The 20,054-nt window shown below is 51.2% G+C and overlaps 7 protein-coding genes across 7 annotated transcripts; 4 read left to right on the top strand and 3 right to left on the bottom strand.

Annotated features, from left to right (window-relative positions):
• Positions 1-1,520: 1,520 nt before the first annotated feature.
• QC763_206520 (uncharacterized protein) lies at positions 1,521-4,716 on the bottom strand. Its single transcript, XM_062909702.1, has 4 exons — positions 4,463-4,716; positions 3,549-4,399; positions 3,016-3,477; positions 1,521-2,961 (listed from the first exon to the last, which is right to left on the bottom strand). The coding sequence occupies exons 2-4, from the start codon at positions 3,984-3,986 to the stop codon at positions 1,738-1,740; spliced, it is 2,124 nt and encodes a 707-aa protein (XP_062768512.1). The 5' UTR covers positions 3,987-4,399; positions 4,463-4,716; the 3' UTR covers positions 1,521-1,737.
• Positions 4,717-5,017: 301 nt separating this feature from the next.
• LYS4 (mitochondrial Homoaconitase) lies at positions 5,018-8,604 on the top strand. Its single transcript, XM_062909701.1, has 2 exons — positions 5,018-5,995; positions 6,052-8,604. The coding sequence occupies exons 1-2, from the start codon at positions 5,981-5,983 to the stop codon at positions 8,380-8,382; spliced, it is 2,346 nt and encodes a 781-aa protein (XP_062768511.1). The 5' UTR covers positions 5,018-5,980; the 3' UTR covers positions 8,383-8,604.
• Positions 8,605-8,691: 87 nt separating this feature from the next.
• Positions 8,692-9,039, bottom strand: QC763_206505 (uncharacterized protein; the record flags this gene model as incomplete). The annotated part of the gene is made up of 1 exon (XM_062909700.1): positions 8,692-9,039. The coding sequence occupies one exon, from the start codon at positions 9,037-9,039 to the stop codon at positions 8,692-8,694; it is 348 nt and encodes a 115-aa protein (XP_062768510.1).
• Positions 9,040-9,377: 338 nt separating this feature from the next.
• tit1 (tRNA dimethylallyltransferase, mitochondrial) lies at positions 9,378-11,114 on the bottom strand (the record flags this gene model as incomplete). The annotated part of the gene is made up of 2 exons (XM_062909699.1): positions 10,807-11,114; positions 9,378-10,751 (listed from the first exon to the last, which is right to left on the bottom strand). Exons 1-2 carry the CDS (start codon positions 10,951-10,953, stop codon positions 9,378-9,380), a joined length of 1,521 nt encoding a protein of 506 aa, XP_062768509.1. The 5' UTR covers positions 10,954-11,114.
• Positions 11,115-11,283: 169 nt separating this feature from the next.
• On the top strand, positions 11,284-13,625 carry SEC61 (translocon subunit). Its single transcript, XM_062909698.1, has 3 exons — positions 11,284-11,472; positions 11,701-13,045; positions 13,105-13,625. Exons 1-3 carry the CDS (start codon positions 11,463-11,465, stop codon positions 13,178-13,180), a joined length of 1,431 nt encoding a protein of 476 aa, XP_062768508.1. The 5' UTR covers positions 11,284-11,462; the 3' UTR covers positions 13,181-13,625.
• Positions 13,626-14,904: 1,279 nt separating this feature from the next.
• Positions 14,905-15,859, top strand: QC763_206485 (uncharacterized protein; the record flags this gene model as incomplete). The annotated part of the gene is given in 3 exon segments (XM_062909697.1): positions 14,905-15,126; positions 15,181-15,698; positions 15,718-15,859. The coding sequence occupies 3 exon segments, from the start codon at positions 14,905-14,907 to the stop codon at positions 15,857-15,859; spliced, it is 882 nt and encodes a 293-aa protein (XP_062768507.1).
• Positions 15,860-16,439: 580 nt separating this feature from the next.
• QC763_206484 (uncharacterized protein) lies at positions 16,440-17,067 on the top strand (the record flags this gene model as incomplete). The annotated part of the gene is made up of 2 exons (XM_062909696.1): positions 16,440-16,519; positions 16,569-17,067. 2 exons carry the CDS (start codon positions 16,440-16,442, stop codon positions 17,065-17,067), a joined length of 579 nt encoding a protein of 192 aa, XP_062768506.1.
• Between the last annotated feature and the right edge of the window lie 2,987 nt (positions 17,068-20,054).

The raw sequence follows: 20,054 nt of genomic DNA, 5'->3' as shown, positions 1-20,054 counted from the left end.
TTTAAATTCTTCTTTGGCGGCGGAAGTATATGCTTTTTTCCCCTTAGTCATCCAGAGTCCTGGAGAGACGAGGGTTGTTAGATAGGTAAAGATGAGACAGGCATGCCAGGTACTTTGTGGACTCTGAATGACTACCGCCACACCCTGCAGGTGAAGAGGAGTACGAATCTATCTTCACGAGAACAAAATACCCGAACAATGACCCAAGATCTGCCCGAATCCTGTTCTAGTGAAAAGGTATACTAGCGGTACAAGAACATCTCCTTCCCTTCCGTCCATCAAGATAGATGATAACATCAATAGGGCTGAGTCCCCCGCCTCCCTGGGCACCTACCAACATCCCCAACATGCAGGTCATCTGTCGGGGAAGGTAATACAAGTCAACCATCGTCCCTGTGAAGCTCAAATTCGCTGCTTTACACCGTCCAGCCGTGCAAAGAAAAGCAGAGAAAGGGATGAAAGCATCCAGAGGCCCAAAAGATAGTCAACAGACCCCTCTGTTAATCCCCTGAGGCTTCTCGGCGATCTCGTAATATATATCCAAAGCCGTCCTACTATACTCAGTGGTCTATGGGCTCTCTTGTCAGGGCTACCAATCTTTTCTTCAGGGCCCTCATCATCCCAAGTGGAAGGTCTTGCTTCCTTGTTCGTTAATAGGCCCCGGTCAAGCCAATATCGACCGACCCCCGTGACTGAACAACATGTGCGGGTGGGGGGAGAAGATCCTGGCATGATGCAGTTACCTGTCATCTATAAGGTGAACTTGATAGTAGCTTCGCCCCATCCATCCCAGCGTTAAAATACCTTCCACCCTGTTAAGGGTCCGGTAAAGTTGTATTGTGTCAGCCAGGGCGGTGGGAGTGCGTCAGTAATTGTTGGTAAGACGAGGGAGGTAAGTAAGTGACTGGTCAGATAAAATCATCAAGAATTCTCGGTTGGGCAGCCAAGTTGGTTGAACCACATCCAGCAGGACCCCTTCTTACAGGTTGGCTGGCGGGAGAGGTAGGCATGCGGTCAGCAAAGCCCTCCATCATCTTACCAGCATATCCGAAGCCCGACCCGGGAGTAATCGGAGTTACTTCCGCTTCTGACGACATGTCAAAATAAGGCAGACTTCCCAAAGAATACAGCGCCTGCAGCAGATGGGGATCCAGACTGGCAGCTGAGTTCCCTTTTCGCTGTTGTTGTTGTTGTTGTTGTTGTTGTTTGGGGGGGGTTGTAAGAATAGTATTGCATCTGGGTGATCCTATACAGTGACCCAACATCGAGAAAACCCAAAAACATCTCATGTGTACACAAAAACAAACGACAGGATCACTGAAAAATACTTCAAAATGTGATTTAGCCCTCCCGCTAACTTTACACCAACCCACCATGCTGCCCATCCCATGTCTAACACAAAAAAAACAAAAAAAAAAAAAATGAAATATCGTCAAAGTCGTAAGAGTAGAGTTTTTAAACACAAATCATGAACCAGTATGGAAACAAAAGCCCAATGATACCAACATATGTATCAACATTGCCAGCATATCAACAAACAAAACAAATAAAAAGGTATTTAGACCACCTCCCAACTTTCCCCTCTGCTTCCCCCGGTCTTGGAGATAATAAGCCATGTATATGTAAAATTCCGCCATATATCCAAAGTAAAAAGACAATTAAACCAAAAAGATTCTTTTGTCTTAACCACCAAAAATATTCCCCGCGAGCTCCATCCTTGTATCCCAAGAAAAAAGATCACCATTCTACCTGGGGGCCCATCCCAAAAGCGCCAAAAGATGAGCCTCCTGCCCCGCCATTTACCTGGTTCCCAAACATATCCCAGTCCAATGCACTAGCATCCAGGTACCCCAGGAATGAGTCCAGATTGTTGTCCGGAATGCCTGTGTGTGCCCCCACTGCCAAAGCTGCCGGTGTATAAGGATCTGGTGGTGTAGGCTCCGATTTGTAGTCATCGTTTGGCATCGATGTCCTTAGCCTGTCCACGTAGAACGGTGTCTCTGGCCTGTGGCCTGTCCTTTGCGTGAGTGTTTCTTCTCTCTTCCTCCACGCCTTCAGGATAAACACTGCAAGCGCGGCATGGAGTTTGTTGTTGGTGTCGAATAGCTCGGGGTGGAACGTGTAAACCACCTCGACCTGTCTCCAAGCCCGTTCGACTAGTACACCTTCTGTGCGGTGGCAGAGTTGGCCAGCCATGTACATGAAGATATCGATCTGGAAGTGTGCGAGGGAAAACCACATAAAGCCTTTGTCCTTGGTGGAGATGTAGTTTGCTTCGTTGTGCTCTAATGTGCCGATGGCGATTTTGAAGGTGTTGTCTTTGAGTGTGCGGACCTCTCCGCCCCATTCTGGCTGGTGTTTGGCTGGGGTGATGAGTTCCATGATCTTATCGATGATGTGCGTCCGCATGTTGACGGCCATTTGGTGAACTGGGCCGGCGAGAGGATCGCAATACTTGTCGAGAATGCTGAGGAGGTTGTTGCCCAAGGTTTCTACCGTCCGCCGGTACTCGATCATTTCTTGTTCAGGAGGGCCTCCTCCATCACGTTCGGATACAAAGTCGCTTTGTGAGGTTAGCAAGAACATGGTATCGAAGCCCGGAGTTTCCACCAGGAATTTAGCAAAGGCGTATATAAGTAAGCAGAAAATCATCTCTGTTGGCCCTTCGCGGTCCTGGAATGGCTCTGTCGCTGATGGGAAGATGTCGGCGTCGTTGAGGTTCTTGGGCGGTTTTGTGTCCCAGTTTCGTGGAAGGAGCGAATGGCTGAGGCCAGAGAAGATGGCATATTTGGAATCGACCATGATGATCTGCCACCATAACCGACGGCGCATTTCAGACTCGAATGGGGGGAGACCAAGAGTTTCACCATCACGATGCATTCCCATTTTTTGGGCGATACGAATAACTACGCCGTTGAGAATCCACGCGGCATGGCGATTGTATCGACCTTGTAGAGAGATCTGTGCGCCGTGTTAGCAGCCGGAGCGCCTTCAAGACGATGCTGATGGACATACCAGGTAGATCACAAGGGCCTGCAAAATGGTCAAATCGTGGGTCTTAAGGAAGCCCAGCCTGAGCAAGGCCAACCGCACACCCGACGAGAACCTTTGAAGCGCTTCCTCTCTCGAGTAACCCAGCAGATTCTGACATTCATCTGCGTCTAGCGCGACAACAGCCATGAGAAAAATAGAGAAGAGGAGCGCTTCGACATTCTTCGGCAATGACTGCGACCCGCCGACCGCCTCGGCCAAGTACGGTTGCAAAGTCGGGACGTGTATAATCTTTGTCAGTGGGTTGACCCTGTCCAGATATATCTGCCACAGACGTATCACATGGGCGGCATCTGGCCAGAGTGTCTCGATTTTAATGTTGGGGGAACCATCGCCAAGGAGGAGATCTGAGTTCTCATCAGGCGCAGTATCAGACGTGCTATCATCGTGGTCATCCGAGTCGACTATTTGCCTCATTGCTCGAAGCTGTATGGGACGCATCCTATGTGAGTGCATGTTTCTTCCACTGCGATACACAGGCGACAAGAACAACCCACCTCATCATAAACAGAGCTCAGCATTGGGTTGTCTATGAACCGCATGCTCCCTTCATCCCTAACCAGCTGGCCGGCTGGCTGCCATTTGAGATAGCTCTCATCGAAGGCGGGCTGTTGCGATGCTCTTGGCGTCGTCACACTGCCCTCGGGCTTCTCGGTCGCATACTCTTTGAGCAACTCTTCACAGCGAGCCAGCCTCTCCTGGAGGTCCTGGTTTGGTCGTCTTCGCTTGCGCGCAGGGGCGGGAGTGGATGGTGTACACTTGACATTGGCCTTGGTGCAGTTGGAGCATGGAAAATTTCTATCGCATTTGATCTTTCGGTGTTGGCATAGAACGCAGGCAAGAATGCGCGTGGGCTTGTTCGAGGGTGGCGGCGCGACGGAGGGGTTCGATACAGGGGCCGAAGTGGTTGAGCTTGGGGTGGATGAGGATGCCATGGCGACGGAAGAAAACAAGCCGTGGCACAACCTTTGCCTTTGCGCGCGTCGGAGAGAGCACGAGAAACAAGACCAACAACGAAAGAGTCAGAAGAGGCGAATTGGGACTAATCAGCTAGCATGATGCTACGCCGAGTGTATTTTTCTCGAATCCGTATTCTTTCGAACCTAGTGGCTACCGCAAGGAGTGAGTAACTTGGAACCTCGTCGGAACCTCAAGAACAAGGTCGAGGGCGAGGGCGTGTGGCAGGCGTTAAGAATAGAGGGGCAAAAGAGGTATGGGTATGGTGGGGGTTCAGTAGGTGCCGTACCGTGGGCGCGGTGTGTAGATGGCGGGAGAGATCTTCAACTCCACTCCCAGACCGTTTTCGTTTTCGAAAGAAGCTCTCCCTGAATAATAACACCCTGGATGCCTAAGCTCAGTCAGCGACACTGTGTGTGACCTGTGCCACCCACCTCGGCGTAGAAGTACCCACGGTTAAAGTTGGAAGTGACGCTGCAGGAGCGGGGATATCTGATGCTTATTGGGAGATGCTCGTAAGTATCGAGTGAGGTGAGTTGAATCTGGCAGAGTCATCCAAAGTTCCTTCATAGAGGCTGCCCAAAGAGCTCCTTGTGTACCGCCGGAATCTTCCCGCCCTCGCTTTGGTCGACAGGGGCCAGGGGGACAGCCAGCACTCCGAGTGGAGATATCTTCAATTGGATTTTTCAGTGTCGATTTGGTCTTCTCTGGTCCACTTGCACCTCGCAAAGACTGCGAAATGTGGCCGGGAAGTGTGCGTGCCGGCTACGTAATGCAACTGGTGGAGTCTGGGCGGCTTCTGTGCATCTCTTTGTTTGTCGGACATCGGTGTTGGTGTGTCCCCGATAGGAAATAGGACGGCTTTGTCAGCCTCTTATTAGCGCATAGCCGCTGTGATTGGGCCACAAATTCCCCGATTGGGCTGATTAGAGCGCTGCTAACCTTGTCCCCTTGATCGATAAGATTCTGAATACGCGGATCTTGGGACGGGAGCTCAAGATGCGAGGAATGCGAACACGAGCACGCCCGGGGTGCCCTAAATAAGCTCCCATAACCGTATCTACCAAGTATCTGCATCTTCCCAAAGCTCTGGGTTTCCTTCGGCTGTAACCGCAAGTTTGTTTACTTTAACCTCAACTTCGTGAGGCTCAACAAGTCTGCACACATGGAGATCCCAGGCCACCCACAGTGTTGGATATGGAACTGTCAAGTTGGCCCCTTGTCCAGCCCTTACCTTACCAGCGCCTCTTGCCGTAACTCGAAACAATCATTCGACGACGACGGAAAACCCGGAAATTATCTACACATACCGCATACGTATACCATAGTCACCGCCTCACAGCTCATTTCTGGAGGCCTCTGGCAATACACAGGTCTGCGGATGGTGTGCGATGTTGCCGGTATGGTCCCGTTGCATGTCCGGGCAGGATTTGCTCCGATTATACAAACTGTCCGGAGCCCGCGCTACCCATCCTGCGAATAAGAAGTACGGAGCACGGCACAGTATCCCGGGATCACATGCTTTGAAGTCATGAAAGGTCCCGGCTGCGGGCTGATTTATTGTGCGAATTGTGGCTCATAATGAAACCATGTACATCAAAATGGCTCACCAGGGGTATCGACGCCCAAATTCCTCGGTGTTTTAAATGGTGCTGAGGTTATAGACGAGGTGGGTTCGGTATCATGGCACCGCGGTACTCCATAAAGATGCCAAGGGCCACGGTGAGCCCTCTGCCTGTGGGCACGTGAGCAGTACGGTGAACGGTGAGGGCGAACGGCAATCTGGGGTTCAAACGACAGGGGTCTTTTGCCGGCCGGTGGCCACTCCCCACTAAAATTTCATGTCGCCCGCCCACTCGAATTGGAGACATTTGCAATCGTCCCCTCCGATCCCGCAATCCACTCTCCATTCGTCTTGATATCGCTGTGTGTTTTTTGGAATTGGCGAGATTGTTGCTCTCTCAAGACAATCATGTTTGCGCCTGTGGTATGTCGCAATGAACAACAACCTCATTTGGGACTCAATGGCTAACCATCCACCAGAGAAGAAGTCTAGCTCTGGCCGCAAGCCGGGGTGGCCGCCAGGTCCTCCTGTCAGCGAGGAGTCAGCGACCATTGTCGATTCCTCGAGTGCGCACCGCCGCCTATTCCACAACACCACGCCTTCGTCAAGAAGCCTTCCACTCGCAGCTCGAGAACGCTGCCCCTCTTCCCTCCGCCAAGTCTGCCACCCAAACACCACAAACATTGACCGAAAAGATCGTCCAGAGATACTCGGTGGGCCTTGCGCCAGGCAAGACGGTCAAGTCTGGCGACTATGTGACCCTCGCACCACACCACTGCATGACGCACGACAACTCATGGCCAGTCGCCATGAAGTTCATGTCCATCGGCGCCTCCAAGATTCATGACAACAGGCAGGTCGTCATGACGCTGGATCACGACGTCCAGAACAAGAGCGAGGCCAACTTGAAAAAGTATCGTCAGATCGAGGAGTTTGCTGGCAAGCACGGCGTTGACTTTTATCCTGCTGGTCGGGGTATTGGTCACCAGATCATGGTGGAGGAGGGCTATGCGTGGCCAGGAACCGTCACTGTTGCCTCGGACTCCCACAGCAACATGTATGGTGGTGTGGGCTGCCTGGGTACACCCATGGTGCGCACCGATGCTGCCAGCATCTGGGCTACAGGGCGAACCTGGTGGCAGATTCCCCCAATTGCCAAGGTTACCCTCACTGGCATTCTCCCACCTGGAGTAACTGGCAAGGATGTGATTGTCGCTCTTTGCGGTCTGTTCAACAATGACGACGTTCTCAACCACGCCATCGAGTTTACCGGCTCTGAGGAGACCATGCGTAGCCTTTCCATCGATGACCGTCTAGCCATCGCCAACATGACCACCGAGTGGGGTGCTCTCAGTGGACTGTTCCCTATCGACTCTGTCTTGCAGCAATGGCTCAGAGCCAAGGCGACGACGGCGGCCATGTTCAACCCCGAGGCCGCCAAGGGCAAGTTCACACACGAGAAGATTGACGATTTGATCAACAACCAGCTCAGAGCCGACCCTGGTGCCACCTATGCCAAGTCACTCTATCTCAACCTGTCTACTCTCTCGCCATTTGTTGCTGGCCCCAACTCCGTCAAGGTTGCTACCCCACTTAAGGACCTCGAGGCCCAGGATATCAAGCTGAACAAGGCCTACCTCGTTTCTTGCACCAACTCCCGTGCCTCTGATATCGCCGCCGCCGCTAATGTCTTCAGGGAAGTCGCCAAGGACGGCGTTATTCCCAAGGTTGCTGAGGGTGTCAAGTTCTACATTGCTGCTGCTTCTACGCTGGAGCAAGCGGCTGCTGAGGAGGCGGGTGACTGGCAGGTGCTCCTTGCCGCTGGTGCCGAGCCCCTCCCCTCTGGCTGTGGCCCTTGCATTGGTCTCGGAACTGGTCTGCTCGAGCCCGGTGAGGTCGGTATCAGCGCCAGTAACCGCAACTTCAAGGGCAGAATGGGTTCCACCGATGCCAAGGCCTATCTTGCCAGCCCCGAAGTCGTTGCTGCCAGCGCCCTCAAGGGCAAGATTGCTGGTCCAGGCTGGTACCAGAAGCCAGAGGGTGTCGAGAAGGTCATCATTGGCGAGGGTAACGGAGATGTGGTGCAGGACAAGGCCATGAGCATTGAGGAGGCTCTCGACAAGTTGATCGCTCAGGCCGACAGCATGATTGCCAGTGCTGAGAAGGAGTTCTCTGGTGACGAGGCTGCTGCTGCTGAGTCCACTGCCGAGGACGAGACCCTCACCGAGATCCTCCCTGGCTTCCCTGAGAAGATCGAGGGCGAGATTGTTTTTTGCGACGCCGACAACATCAACACTGATGGTATCTACCCCGGCAAGTACACCTATCAAGACAACGTCACCACCGAAAAGATGGCCGAGGTCTGCATGGAGAACTACGACAAGGAGTTTGGCCAGGTGGCCAAGGAGGGTGATATCCTTGTTTCTGGTTTCAACTTTGGTTGTGGTAGCTCGCGTGAGCAGGCTGCTACTGCTATCCTGGCCAAGAAGATTCCGCTTGTGGTCTCAGGCAGCTTTGGTAACATTTTTAGCAGGAACAGCATCAACAATGCGCTGATGGGCGTTGAGGTACCGAGGCTGGTGCAGAGGTTGAGGGAGACTTTCAAGGCTGATGGTGAGGGTAACAAGGTGCTTACCCGGAGGACGGGCTGGAAGTTGGTGTGGGATGTGAGGAGGAGCAAGGTCACTGTCACCGAGGGTGAGGGTGGCCAGCAGTGGAGCCAGAAGGTGGGTGAACTCCCACCAAATGTGCAGGAGATCATTGCGAGGGGAGGGTTGGAGAAGTGGGTTAAGAGCCAGATTGAGGCTTGAGATACCTGGTCTTGTAAAGAAGACTGGGTTTGGTTTTTGGTTGTATATAGCATGCATGTATGGCCCTCTTCTTTGCAGGTGATACCATTGTTTCTGCGTTGGTGGGTGGGCTTTTGGAGGATTTTTCTTTTGCTTGGTTACACAAAATATATGGTATATAAAAATTGGGGGTTCATGAGCAGACAGACGATGGAATGGAAAACTGAGATTTTTGATGAACAATATGTTTGAGTTTTTTTTGTAAGCAGGGCCGTTGCCCTCTGTGTTTTGTCTTTTTTTTTAAAAAAAAAAACTCTCTTTATACTGTCACTAATACTGTTTGGAAGAACTTCCCTCTCTTTCTTCTTCCTCTTCTTCCTGGCGGTAGTTGTCAAGGTCGAATGGCTTGGGGGCGATGGCGGTTTTGGTGATGGTGAATGGGATGGTGTCGAGGGGTATGGGGGTGGTTTTGACGGGGCGGTTATCCAGTACGAAATCCAATATCTGATCCCGGCAGCCGGGAAAGTTGTTGAAGCCGTTGTATTTGTTGTAGACCTTTTTGGGCTCACCGTAGAAGCAGGCGTGTATGGTGCCGAAAGGGCGGGGTAGGACATGAGTGTGGAGGTGGAGGGTGGTGCCGGGGTTGTAAGGGTGAGGTTGTGGGTTGGAGGTGGTCATGGTTGCTGAGTTTACCTATTTGGATTGAGGAGAGAGGAAAGAAGTCGAGAAGTCAAAGGTGAATTGGTTGCAAAAGCCTGAAATTAAGTTTGGTTGTGTGGCCCGCATCTAAGTCTGCGGCGTGGTGGAGCATTGTGACGGGTGTCTCGATAAAGCGCCATGACAGACAGGCATGATGGTGGTGGTGGTGGTGGCCGGGAAGGTGTATGTCGAGACGGTCGAAGCAGCAGAGACAGCAGCAACAGCAACTACAGCGGCCGTCATGGGTGATACCGAGTTGAAAACGGGGCAGACGGATGGGTTCGAGGCCCGGAGGATGTGTGGTAGATAGTTCATTTTTATTTGCCTTCCAAATTTTGTTCTTGTAGATTTTCGTCCTCGATCTTCTGTGTTTTTGTCTCTGGCTCCAAATTGCTATCATCATCATCAACCTTCGTAAGCGCCCTTGATGGAACGCGGTCGGCGGGTATCAACGCCCTCTTCCTCTTTGCTCTTACCACCTTGCTGTGTTTCGTGCTCTTGATGTGCTGTTGCCATAGTTCCTCGGTCAGCAAAGTCTTTTCGCACACCTCACAGTATTTTCGACATGGTGTATCCTTTCGGTTACTCCTCTCAAGCGCCTCGGCCAACACCTCACGAGCGGCCTCTGAGATTGAGATAGGAGCAGGGAGCGACTCCTTGCTGGTAAGAAACTTCTCCGCGATGTAAACGCCCTTTTCCAAGACTTCCTGGTGCCAGGTGTCGAGATTGGAGCTATCAAGGAGATAGAGTTTGTCCATCAGGTTCTCTTCCTGGAGAGAAGTGAGGGTCTTGGTAGACATCCACCTTAGCTGGTACTTAGCATACTGGCGGGTCGCTGTCTTGGTATCATCTATGCCGGCAGCCATCAACTTTGCTAGGTTGGCCTCATCATCCGGGTTTTCCTTCCGGGCTTGGAGATAAGGCTCGAACTGGCGAAATCCGATAGACTGCCAGATTCCCTTGGAACGATCGACTGTTTCACCGGTGGCTAGACGAGATTGGAGGTACTCGTAGACTTCAGAAGTTTCGTCTACCAGACCGTTCTTGACCATTTTGTCCACTCGCTTGTCGAGACGAGTGTTGAGGGGGTCGCGATGGGCATAGAGCCAAAAGATGAGAACATCACCAAGACTTGGGTCCTGATATGGCGATCTGGCTCGTTTCTTGGTTTTCTGTTCTGCATAGATTTCTGATGCTGTGCGGCCCGTAGCAAAGTAGATTTCAAGCGAGGTTCGAATCTTGCGGACGTCATTCGGGTGCCACTTGTCGGCCATGGCAGGATCTACTTCGTGAAGTTTTGCCCACATAGCTTCGCCTGAGCTGTTGAGGACGGGATGCTGCGCTGCCAGTTCTTCGCGGTTTGAGGTCCAGCCCTCCTCGGAAGTCTTCTGGTTCTCTACAAGTCTCTGGTCAAATAGGAGGCCATCGATGTAGTAGGAGCTGCCACCAACTAGGATGGGAAGTTTGTCTCGGGAACGGATCTCAGAGATGATACGAGTGGCTTCCTGCTTGAAGCGGGTCACGAACCAGGGATCTTCACCCAGTTCGATGTTACCAAGTAAGTGATGAGGAATCCCCTTCTGCTCTCTGAGTGTGATCTTGTTGGTGATGATGGGCAGGCCTTTGTACATTTGCATGGCATCGGCGTTGATGACCTCGCCGTTGAAGCGGGTGGCCAGCTCAACGGCGAGCTATTATGGGACAGTGGTCAACAACGGACGCCAAGGCTAGATGAGATGCACTTACATCTGACTTGCCGGTGCCGGTTGACCCATAGATGATAATGAGAGGCTTCATTCTCTTGATAATGGGGATTTGTGGTGCTTTTGATACTGGTATCTGCACGCGGGATGCTGTGGAGAAGAGTCGCAGAGTTTGCAGAAAGAACTTCATGTGGGAGGTAGGACGGGATGTTGTTGTGTGCGGCCAGCCAACTATGGATAGGTAAGCCAGCTCATAATTTTGATGAGATTCTCTTCTTTTTCCAGCTCCAAGTTCACTTTGAAGTGAATATGAGGCTCCCCATGTCTCTCCAACGGCCAATTGGAGAAGGGGACCCTTGGCGTTGGCAAAAAGCTTGGTCTGGTCGGAGCTGGCCGCAGGCTGGTCGCTGCACAGGGAAAGGGGGACGTGCGCAGCGTTTTGGGTGGTCAGGGGTCACGTGTGGATCCATTCGAAATTGGACACATCACAGAATAACTTTTGAAGCCAGATCTCTACGCAGCCGCCTCCTCTGCTCCATATCCAGAGCTGAGCATCACCTTCTTCCTTTATTTCTTCCCCCAATTGCGCCGACGACACTCGCCATCCCCCAGAGTCGTTGTCGCTCACTGACGCCCTTCCTTTTCTTCTGGATGGTTTACTAATTTATTTTTTTCTATTTCCACATCCCACTGTCCACCATGAGTTCTTGTGAGTACTTGACCTGGCCTGACCTGTCTGCCCACTTCCCTGGCGCGTCATGACGACAGCTTCGCGCTGGCCATCAACTTCGCCCAATAACAGCTCTCCCGCCTCTTTGGAGCTTTGCGCCTTTGCAATTGGCATCTCCTTTTGCCGATTCCGCCCTCTAGCATCGCCAGCTCCCACCTGAGAAGCTCCCGTTTGCGACAGTTGCGCTGACCAGTCTTCGCCATGCAGTACGATTTCTCGACCTGGTCAAGCCCTTTGTGCCGTTCCTCCCCGAGGTTCAGCAGCCAGAGACCAAGATTCCCTTCAACCAAAAGTTGATGTGGACTGGCTTGACACTGCTCATCTTCTTGGTGATGAGCCAGATGCCCCTCTACGGCATTGTCTCGTCAGACACATCCGATCCTCTATACTGGCTGCGCATGATGATGGCGAGTAACCGTGGTACACTGATGGAATTGGGTATCACTCCCATCATCTCGTCTGGCATGGTCTTCCAGCTTCTTGCCGGCACTCACATGATCGATGTCAACCTCGACCTCAAGTCCGACCGTGAGCTCTACCAGACCGCCCAGAAGCTCTTCGCCCTCATTCTCTCCGTTGGTACCGCCACTGTCTACGTCTTCACCGGTCTCTACGGCCCTCCCAGCGATCTCGGTGCCGGTATTGTCTTCCTCCTGATCCTTCAGCTGGTTCTTGCTGGCATGATCGTCATTCTCCTCGATGAGCTCCTCCAGAAGGGCTATGGTCTTGGCAGCGGTATCTCGCTCTTCATTGCCACCAACATCTGCGAGTCCATCATGTGGAAGGCTTTCTCCCCCACCTCGATCAACACCGGCCGTGGCCCCGAGTACGAGGGTGCCGTTATCGCTCTCTTCCACCTCCTCATGACCTGGCCCAACAAGCAGAGAGCTCTCCAGGAGGCTTTCTACAGACAGAACCTGCCCAACATCATGAACCTCCTCGCCACCCTCCTCGTCTTCGCCGCTGTCATCTACCTCCAGGGCTTCCGCGTCGAGATCCCTGTCAAGTCATCCCGCCAGCGTGGTGCTCGTGGCTCGTACCCCATTCGCCTGTTCTACACCTCAAACATGCCCATCATGCTTCAGTCCGCCCTCTCCTCCAACATCTTCCTGATCAGCCAGATGCTCTACTCTCGCTTCTCCGAGAACCTTCTGGTCCGTCTTTTCGGTGTCTGGGAGGCCAAGGACGGCTCTTCGCAGCTCTCCGCCATCTCCGGTCTCGTCTACTACATGTCTCCTCCCCTCAACTTCAAGGACGCCATGCTTGACCCCATCCACACCTTCGTCTACATTGCCTACATGCTCACCGCCTGCGCCGTCTTCTCCAAGACCTGGATTGAGGTTTCTGGCTCCAGCCCCCGCGATGTTGCCAAGCAACTCAAGGACCAGGGTCTCGTTATGGCTGGCCACCGTGAGCAGAGCATGTACAAGGAGCTCAAGCGCATTATCCCCACTGCCGCTGCCTTCGGTGGCGCCTGCATTGGTGCTCTCTCTGTTGCCAGCGACCTCATGGGTGCGCTCGGCTCCGGTACCGGAACTCTTCTTGCTGTTACGTAAGTTTACCCACATCTTCACTCTTCAAGTTGTACATCATGCTAACCTGTGTATCCAGCATCATTTATGGGTACTTCGAGATCGCTGCCAAGGAGGGTGATCTGTCCGGCATGAAGGGGATGATCATGGGTTAAAAATAGCGGATAGCACGCTTGTGCTTCTGTTTTTACCCATATGAATGAAGTTAGGTAGCCACGATGTCATGATCTCAGCGAGGTCGTCGATACGAAAGGACTACCGGAACATATACCATATACACATTTTTTGATTTATTGTTGTTTGTAATGGCCTGGGGGAGTTGATCATGGGCCGCCGTGTACTGTATTAAAAAGCAAATGTCATAAAGGGAGGCTTCCTAAAAGTGGGCGGGGGGGCGTATTGCATCAGGAGGTTATTACCCAGGAAGTCAATTTGTTAGATGTTTGATAGCGTGGAATGGTCAGGGGCTCAGGCGCTCGGGATTGTTCTCCAGAAACAGGTTACGAATGGGTGACGATTTCCGATGAGGGTGCGATAGTGTACATTAACGTCTGGATGTTTGGGTAGCCTGTATATACGAAGCGGATATGGGTTCGGCAAGCTCAAAGGGTAGGTGACACGGCAACGTTTGTGTGCTGATGGATAGTGCAAGATGGACCAATTCTATATGCAGGACAGCGTGTACATGCAGCCAGAGGTGGCTCCCATGTGGGAGAGGCAGGATTTGTGTCTTCTAGTACCTTCACCGCAGTCGGATGCTGTGTAAGAGTTACTTGAGATAACGGTCGGTGTGCTGCACCGTTTCTGTCGGCCGTTTTGAACTCGAAATCAGCTGTCTTGAAACAAATGTTATTGTGGGGGTTCCCTCTGATGTTCAGTTGAAAAAAAGATTCACACTCGATGGTCAAGCAGTTTCTCAGGTCCTTGGCATGTGGTCATGGACAAAATAATAGACTGCAACTTGAAGCTAGGGCCCAAAAGATAATAGGAACATCTTAGTTCAAAGCCCTTAACCAAAAGAGCAACCTCCATTTCTTTTTTCTTTGATGTGCTTAATTGGCTGAAGGGTGTTTAAAGCTTAAAATCTTAGCTCCTACCGAAAGCTATTTCAAAATCAATCAACCTTATTTAATTGTCCACTCCAACAGGAACTGCTATCCTCTGGTCCCTCTTCTTGCTGGCTCAGAGTCGGGTTATTACTCAATTCTCGCAGGGCTCACCAAGCAAATTCAAGTCAATGTCCAGTAGCATTCAGTCCGCGCATAGGTGTCTCGATCCCCATTGTTTATTCAGCCAATCTCAGACAACAATGGAGATGCACCCATACAGGGAGGGCAATGTCCTTTCTATCAGAACACACGAACCTCCGCAGCCATTTGGATTCCAGCACGGGTTCTTCTACGGGGAATCGCCCCGGGAATGGAACAACTACCAAGGCGATGCTGGTTTTCCTTCTCACCTCGACGCTCAAATATCGTATGTCTTTGACAACCCCCCAGTTGAAACTGTTCCGCTAGGCTCTGGGGCTTTTGAGTTCACGATTACAAAAAACTGTCACTAGCCCCAAACAACAGTCTTTCGACGATCGCCATCGCCACCGCCCAGTGCTTTTAGACGAAGAAAGTGATGGCCGTCTCAAATATGACCCAGACTACGTCATCCGGGGGCCGTTACTATCCTGAGGAACTCCCCGAGCTTAGGAGAAAAGATCGACATCTGCCACTGGGTGACGAGCCGTACAACGGTGCGGTTGTGGTTGTCGGAAAGGTTCAACTTCGGGGTGATCAAGCACCACGAGAGTATGTTGCCAGGATTTATGATGGGGCTTACTACCCGGTTAGCCTTAAAGCTGAAGTTTGGAGAGCGAAAAGATACACAGATGATGGAGTCGCCACAGCTAGGACCCGGCCGAGCTACGCTTGGGTTCCATGGCTCATGGACCTTTGCTCTACCTGGACCAGCGGGGCATCGATGGGTCCGAATGGTCCTGTTGGAGAAAGCCGACGCCAAACCCAGGTCAAAGCTTCTCCGGGAGGCGAAACAGCACAAGGCAGGCCTTCCTCTACTTCCCGAATTCGACAGGCTCAACACCCTCAAGAGTCTGACCGACGCAAATGAGGAACTTTGGTGGTGGTGTGAGATCAATTGCTATGAGTTGCGCCCACACGATTTGTTGCTATGCAAGGACGGCACTGCTAAAATCATTAAGCTCAACCGAACAATTCTCCATTCGTTCATTGGAGATATGAAATTTCTTCTGCATCCTCGTACGGTGCGCCCCGACCTTTCAGAAGACAAGTTCAAAACCATGGGCGAGCACATTTCACCTGCGTGGCGGCATTGGCCCTTTGAAGCTGATTCCTACGGCGTACCATCGTGGAAGCTTGTGGAGGCAGAACATCCCGAGGATACGGAAAGAGGTCCATGGGACGAGTGGGTTCCGGAATCCTGGTTGGAAAATCCAGAGGAGACAGGGATCTGGTTGTTGGGAACCTACCAGAATGACTCCCAGTTCAGCTCTTTGGACGAATCATTCCTTGATGATGAACACCATAAGGAACTGGCTTCACAACTACTGCAACTGCTTGAGCAGTTAAGCCGTAAGTCAGAGGTGGAGCTTGAGGCTCTTCGACTCGCTGGGGAATTAGATAGCAAGTGTGTTAGTTTGAACAATTATTAATACTGTGAACAAAGAGAGAAAAATGATGAAGAGAATTTTGGTAACTGAGAGACTCATGTATACCCGAGACTTCCCGGCAAGACCCAATAGAACTTTGTTTTCTTCCGCCTTTCTTTCCGACCGTCAAGCTACTACCTTAGGACGCCGCATCTGAAAGGCGTTGAAAAAAGGCCGAGTCAGGATGCCGTTCTCAAGGAGCGGGAGGCGTTGCCATTTTACTTAACCCAAACTTTGATTCTAGGAAAGCCTCCTTTTGAATTAACTTTCAAACACCGATTTTAAATTTTCACCAGACACTTTGGTTTGCTTGCGCTGCTGCCTTGCTTGCTCACGAAGAAGATCAGTTCCATGTCTCGATGCCAACCTCGTACTCATGGGCCCCTCGAACCAGTGGCCTTCACAAGGCTACTCGGCAGCCTGGTTATCGAAGCATGTCGTCACGATCTTGACTCATTTTAAGCTCCGGCTGCTCGCGCGACTACCACGAATGCATTTGCCGTCGATTACGCTGTGTGATGGGTAAGTAAAACTGCGGAGTCCAGTCGAACCCACTTTGCAGCCATAGGCCATCAAAGATTGCAGAGGGGATTTGAATGGAGGTTTAGAGCTTTGAGGTGTTCGTGGCTTCAGCCAGGTACCTGCAGCTGTTTTTTTTCCTTTGCTCCCTGCTGCGTACACCCCAGCTTTATTCCCCTTAATTCTATCACCATCTGAGCTTTAACAAGAAATTCAACATGGAGCAAAAGCAGGATCCAGAAGAACACCCTTACACCAAACGGCACGACTCTTCGCATCAATTCACATGTACTTCCAAGTCCGTTTGGAGAGGCGTATGGGTATGCCTACTGTGGAAAATGGACCAGGGAGGTGAACAACTACGGTCGCCACTTTCCTCACACGAGAGGGGCTCAACTACAATTTGCTGTGGAAAATCCCCCACTCGAGACGTGTCCTCCTGGTAGCGAGGAGTTGGTGTTCACGATTACCAAGACGATCCTGGGTCCCAAGGACTGGCCTTACGAAGAGGACTACGAAGAGGACTACTCTTATGCAGACCTTCCCAGTCTTCAACGCCGAAATCCCTATCTTCCCCTCGACGATGATGAGTATAATGGGCCCATCGCAGTTGCCGGCAGCGTCCAGCTTCCGGGCGAGGAAACGCCCCAAGAATATATCGCCGAGATCTATGACAGCGCGTACTATCCAGTCAGTTGGGATATGGAGTGCCGAAAAGCGGATGATGGTATAGAACCGGACTGCGTGATAGACGCATACAACGAGCTCTGGTGGTGGTGTCAAATCGACCATCGTGAACTTCAGCCCCACGGCGTTCCTATCAAAAGGACGGCACTGCCGTTGTAATCAATTTTCAGGAAGCCATATTTCGAACGTATGACCGATGGTGCCGCGGTCATGACTGGAGAATCCGGAGGGGGCGGGATTGTGGTTGCTTGAGAACTATTACAACGACTACCGGTGCCGTCCTCTTTCGAGGCATTTTGTTGACCTCGAGGATCACACGAACAGAAGCAAAGAAATTCTGTGACTTCTTGAAAAGCTAGGTCGAAAGTCTGTGGCTGAGCAGGAGGCCGGTCAGTTGCTTGAGCTGAATGACGTAGGGAGCTCTGATGAGGTGGGTGAATCATGCTTAGATCGTGGCGGCAGGTAGGATGGAGCCATGGGTAGTGGGGATAAATTGGGGGGGGTGATTTTTGGCAGCATACATAGCCTGAGAAGCACCACAATCTTTTCCTCCTCAGTTTGTGACCCTATTTTGAACACAACAATGTGGAAAGAACCCACCGTGACGGCTGGCAATAGATACGTCGTGGACAAAATAATAGAGATTACAAATTGGAATCACGGCTTCAAAACAGAATTAATATGCCTTAAAAGATAGTGAATATGCCTCCGAATGGTATATGAAGACCTTAAAATATATACTATGTGTTGAAAAGATAGTCGAAAGGTATTGAAAGAAAGTAGAGAGGCGTAGTAATTATCTTTCAAAACCGTAACAGATAATTTATAGATCATGAAGGATAGTAGGTACCTAGTCTATAGGCCTTTCAAAAGATTTGAGAGGCCTGTGATGAGAGTGACGACGTCGTAAAAGTATGTCAATACGCCTTCTAGAACGGTCGAGAGGTGTTTCAGTGCAGTTGAAAGACCTTTAAAGATAGTAAGTAGGCACATTTAGCATAAGCTACAGTCCGGAGGGGTGTTGAGTGGTTACGCCATGGTCTCCCTTAGTGTGTTTCAACGTGGCGTCTCGTATTTAGGCTCTGAAAAGAGTTTCGAACATGACCTTCGACTGTTTTTAACGTTTTTCAGGAAGGAAGGTTTCAATGGTTGTTTTTCGCACATATCCAAGGCACTCTTCGCTCTCACTTTCTTAATCTCACTTTCCCAATCTTCCCACTTTCTCAACCTGAATTTCGAACTTTGTTGAATGTCGAAGCAACGGACATCCACCACCCAGTCTCGAGCTCCCAATTTGCAGCTATTTCTGTCGTCGGTCGCTGGTCTTGCCTGTCCCTCTCCTTGTGGCTAGGTATCCAACAAGTACCCAAGCCAGTCACGTCAATAGCATGGGAGCGAGCAAGATGCAGCATGAGGCTCACCCATACATGGAAGGGTTCACACCCTCTCCATCCGAACACACGAACCCCCTGGGACACTTGGAGTGGTAAATTACCACAACTATGGAGAGGGAGAGCGAGAATACAACAATTATGGAGAGCTCGGCTGTGAGCCTCGAGCGCGAGCAGACCGGGTGGAATATGCCCTTGACAACCAACCCATTAGCGGAAAGATTGGCGACGATACGTTTGAATTTACTATCAGAAAGGTTGTCATTAGTCCAAAGCCCATATATTATGACGAGGATTCGGGGCACGAGGACGATGATGACGATATGGAAGATGACAAGAAGGTCAACAAAGAAGACAACACGGAAGATGACGAATACGACCCCGACTATTACATCCCTGGCTGGAAGTGTAATTATTCGAACGAGACCTGTGCCAGCCTTGCACTGAAGGACCCCAAGCTCCCTCTTGATGATGACCGATACAACGGCCCAATCGCCGTGACGGAAAGAGTTCAACTACCTGGAGAAAAGGAACAAGGCCCCTGGGAATGTGTTGCCAAGATCTACGATGCAGCTTATTACCTCATCTCCTTGGACGATACCTTTGTACGCAACCCAGCGGGGGATGGTCTGCCTCCGGATTGCGCCACCCCGGGCTGATATTGACTACGCGCTTGAATCAGAGGCCTACTCCTTGGTTCGCGAAGCAGCCCAAGAGCATCCAGATCTCACCAGAGGCGCACTCAGATTCTACGGCTCGTGGACCATGGACCATCCTTGCCCCGAGTCCAAGGAAGGCTACCAACCAGTTCGCATGATGCTCCTCGAAAAGCTCGACGACGCCCAGCCCATGTCGAAACTCATCCGCGAATCCAAGAGAAAGACTGGCAAGCCCTCGGCTTCAAAACTTTTAAACATCTTATCGATGCCGACAACGAGCTTTGGTGGTGGTGTGATATTATACACAGTGAGGTCAAGCCACACGACAATTCTAGTCAGAAAGGACGGGACCGTTGCGATCATCAACTTCCAACAAGCAATTCTGACAGCTCATGACAAATTGGGCGGAGACCGCTACTCCTCTATTCTTCGTCACTGGCCCTTGAAAGCCTGTATATATGGATATTCCTGGAACGTCATAGACAACGACAGAAGGAGGGCATACTGCAATGTAACTTCCTGGAGAGAGTGGGTTCCCAAGGCGTGGTCAGACAAATCCTGACCTCGCTGCCCTCTGGCTGTTGCGGACATATTACGGCGATTTAAATTATGCTCCTCTCCCACAGTATTGGCTCGATGATAAAGACCACGAGAAGCAAAGCAAATAAATCCTAACTGCGCTGGAGGGCTGTGGCCGCAAGACAAGAGAGCAGGTAGATGAAGAGCTGAGGGTAGTGAGAAGAAGGGAAAAGGTACGTAAGATGAAGAGTTTAGGAAAAGTGATGGCCTTGAGGAGGATTACTATGAGGAAAAGAAGTACGGCGGTGAGAAGGATCATGTCGGCGAACGAGATCCGTGTGAAAAAGAGGATGAGGTTGGTGAGAAGGATCATGATGAGATCGTTGAGAGGCTCATATGCAAGTACCTCGCGGTCAATTGGATGAGTATTCTTTTTGCGCGGACGGGAGACGATGTTGCATGTACATTTGTTCGCATGATACCTCTGTACTGAGAAGCAACGGTGAGAGTATCGAGATAGTTTGATGTTATAGCTCATATATTATGTATCAGACCTTTCTCGAGTCTTGTGTATAAC

Source organism: Podospora pseudopauciseta, assembly GCF_035222475.1.
Source record: "Podospora pseudopauciseta strain CBS 411.78 chromosome 2 map unlocalized CBS411.78m_2, whole genome shotgun sequence".
Lineage (NCBI taxonomy): Eukaryota > Fungi > Ascomycota > Sordariomycetes > Sordariales > Podosporaceae > Podospora > Podospora pseudopauciseta.
Note: the sequence above shows the minus strand (reverse complement) of the source record. Positions and strands in the feature narration are given on the sequence as shown.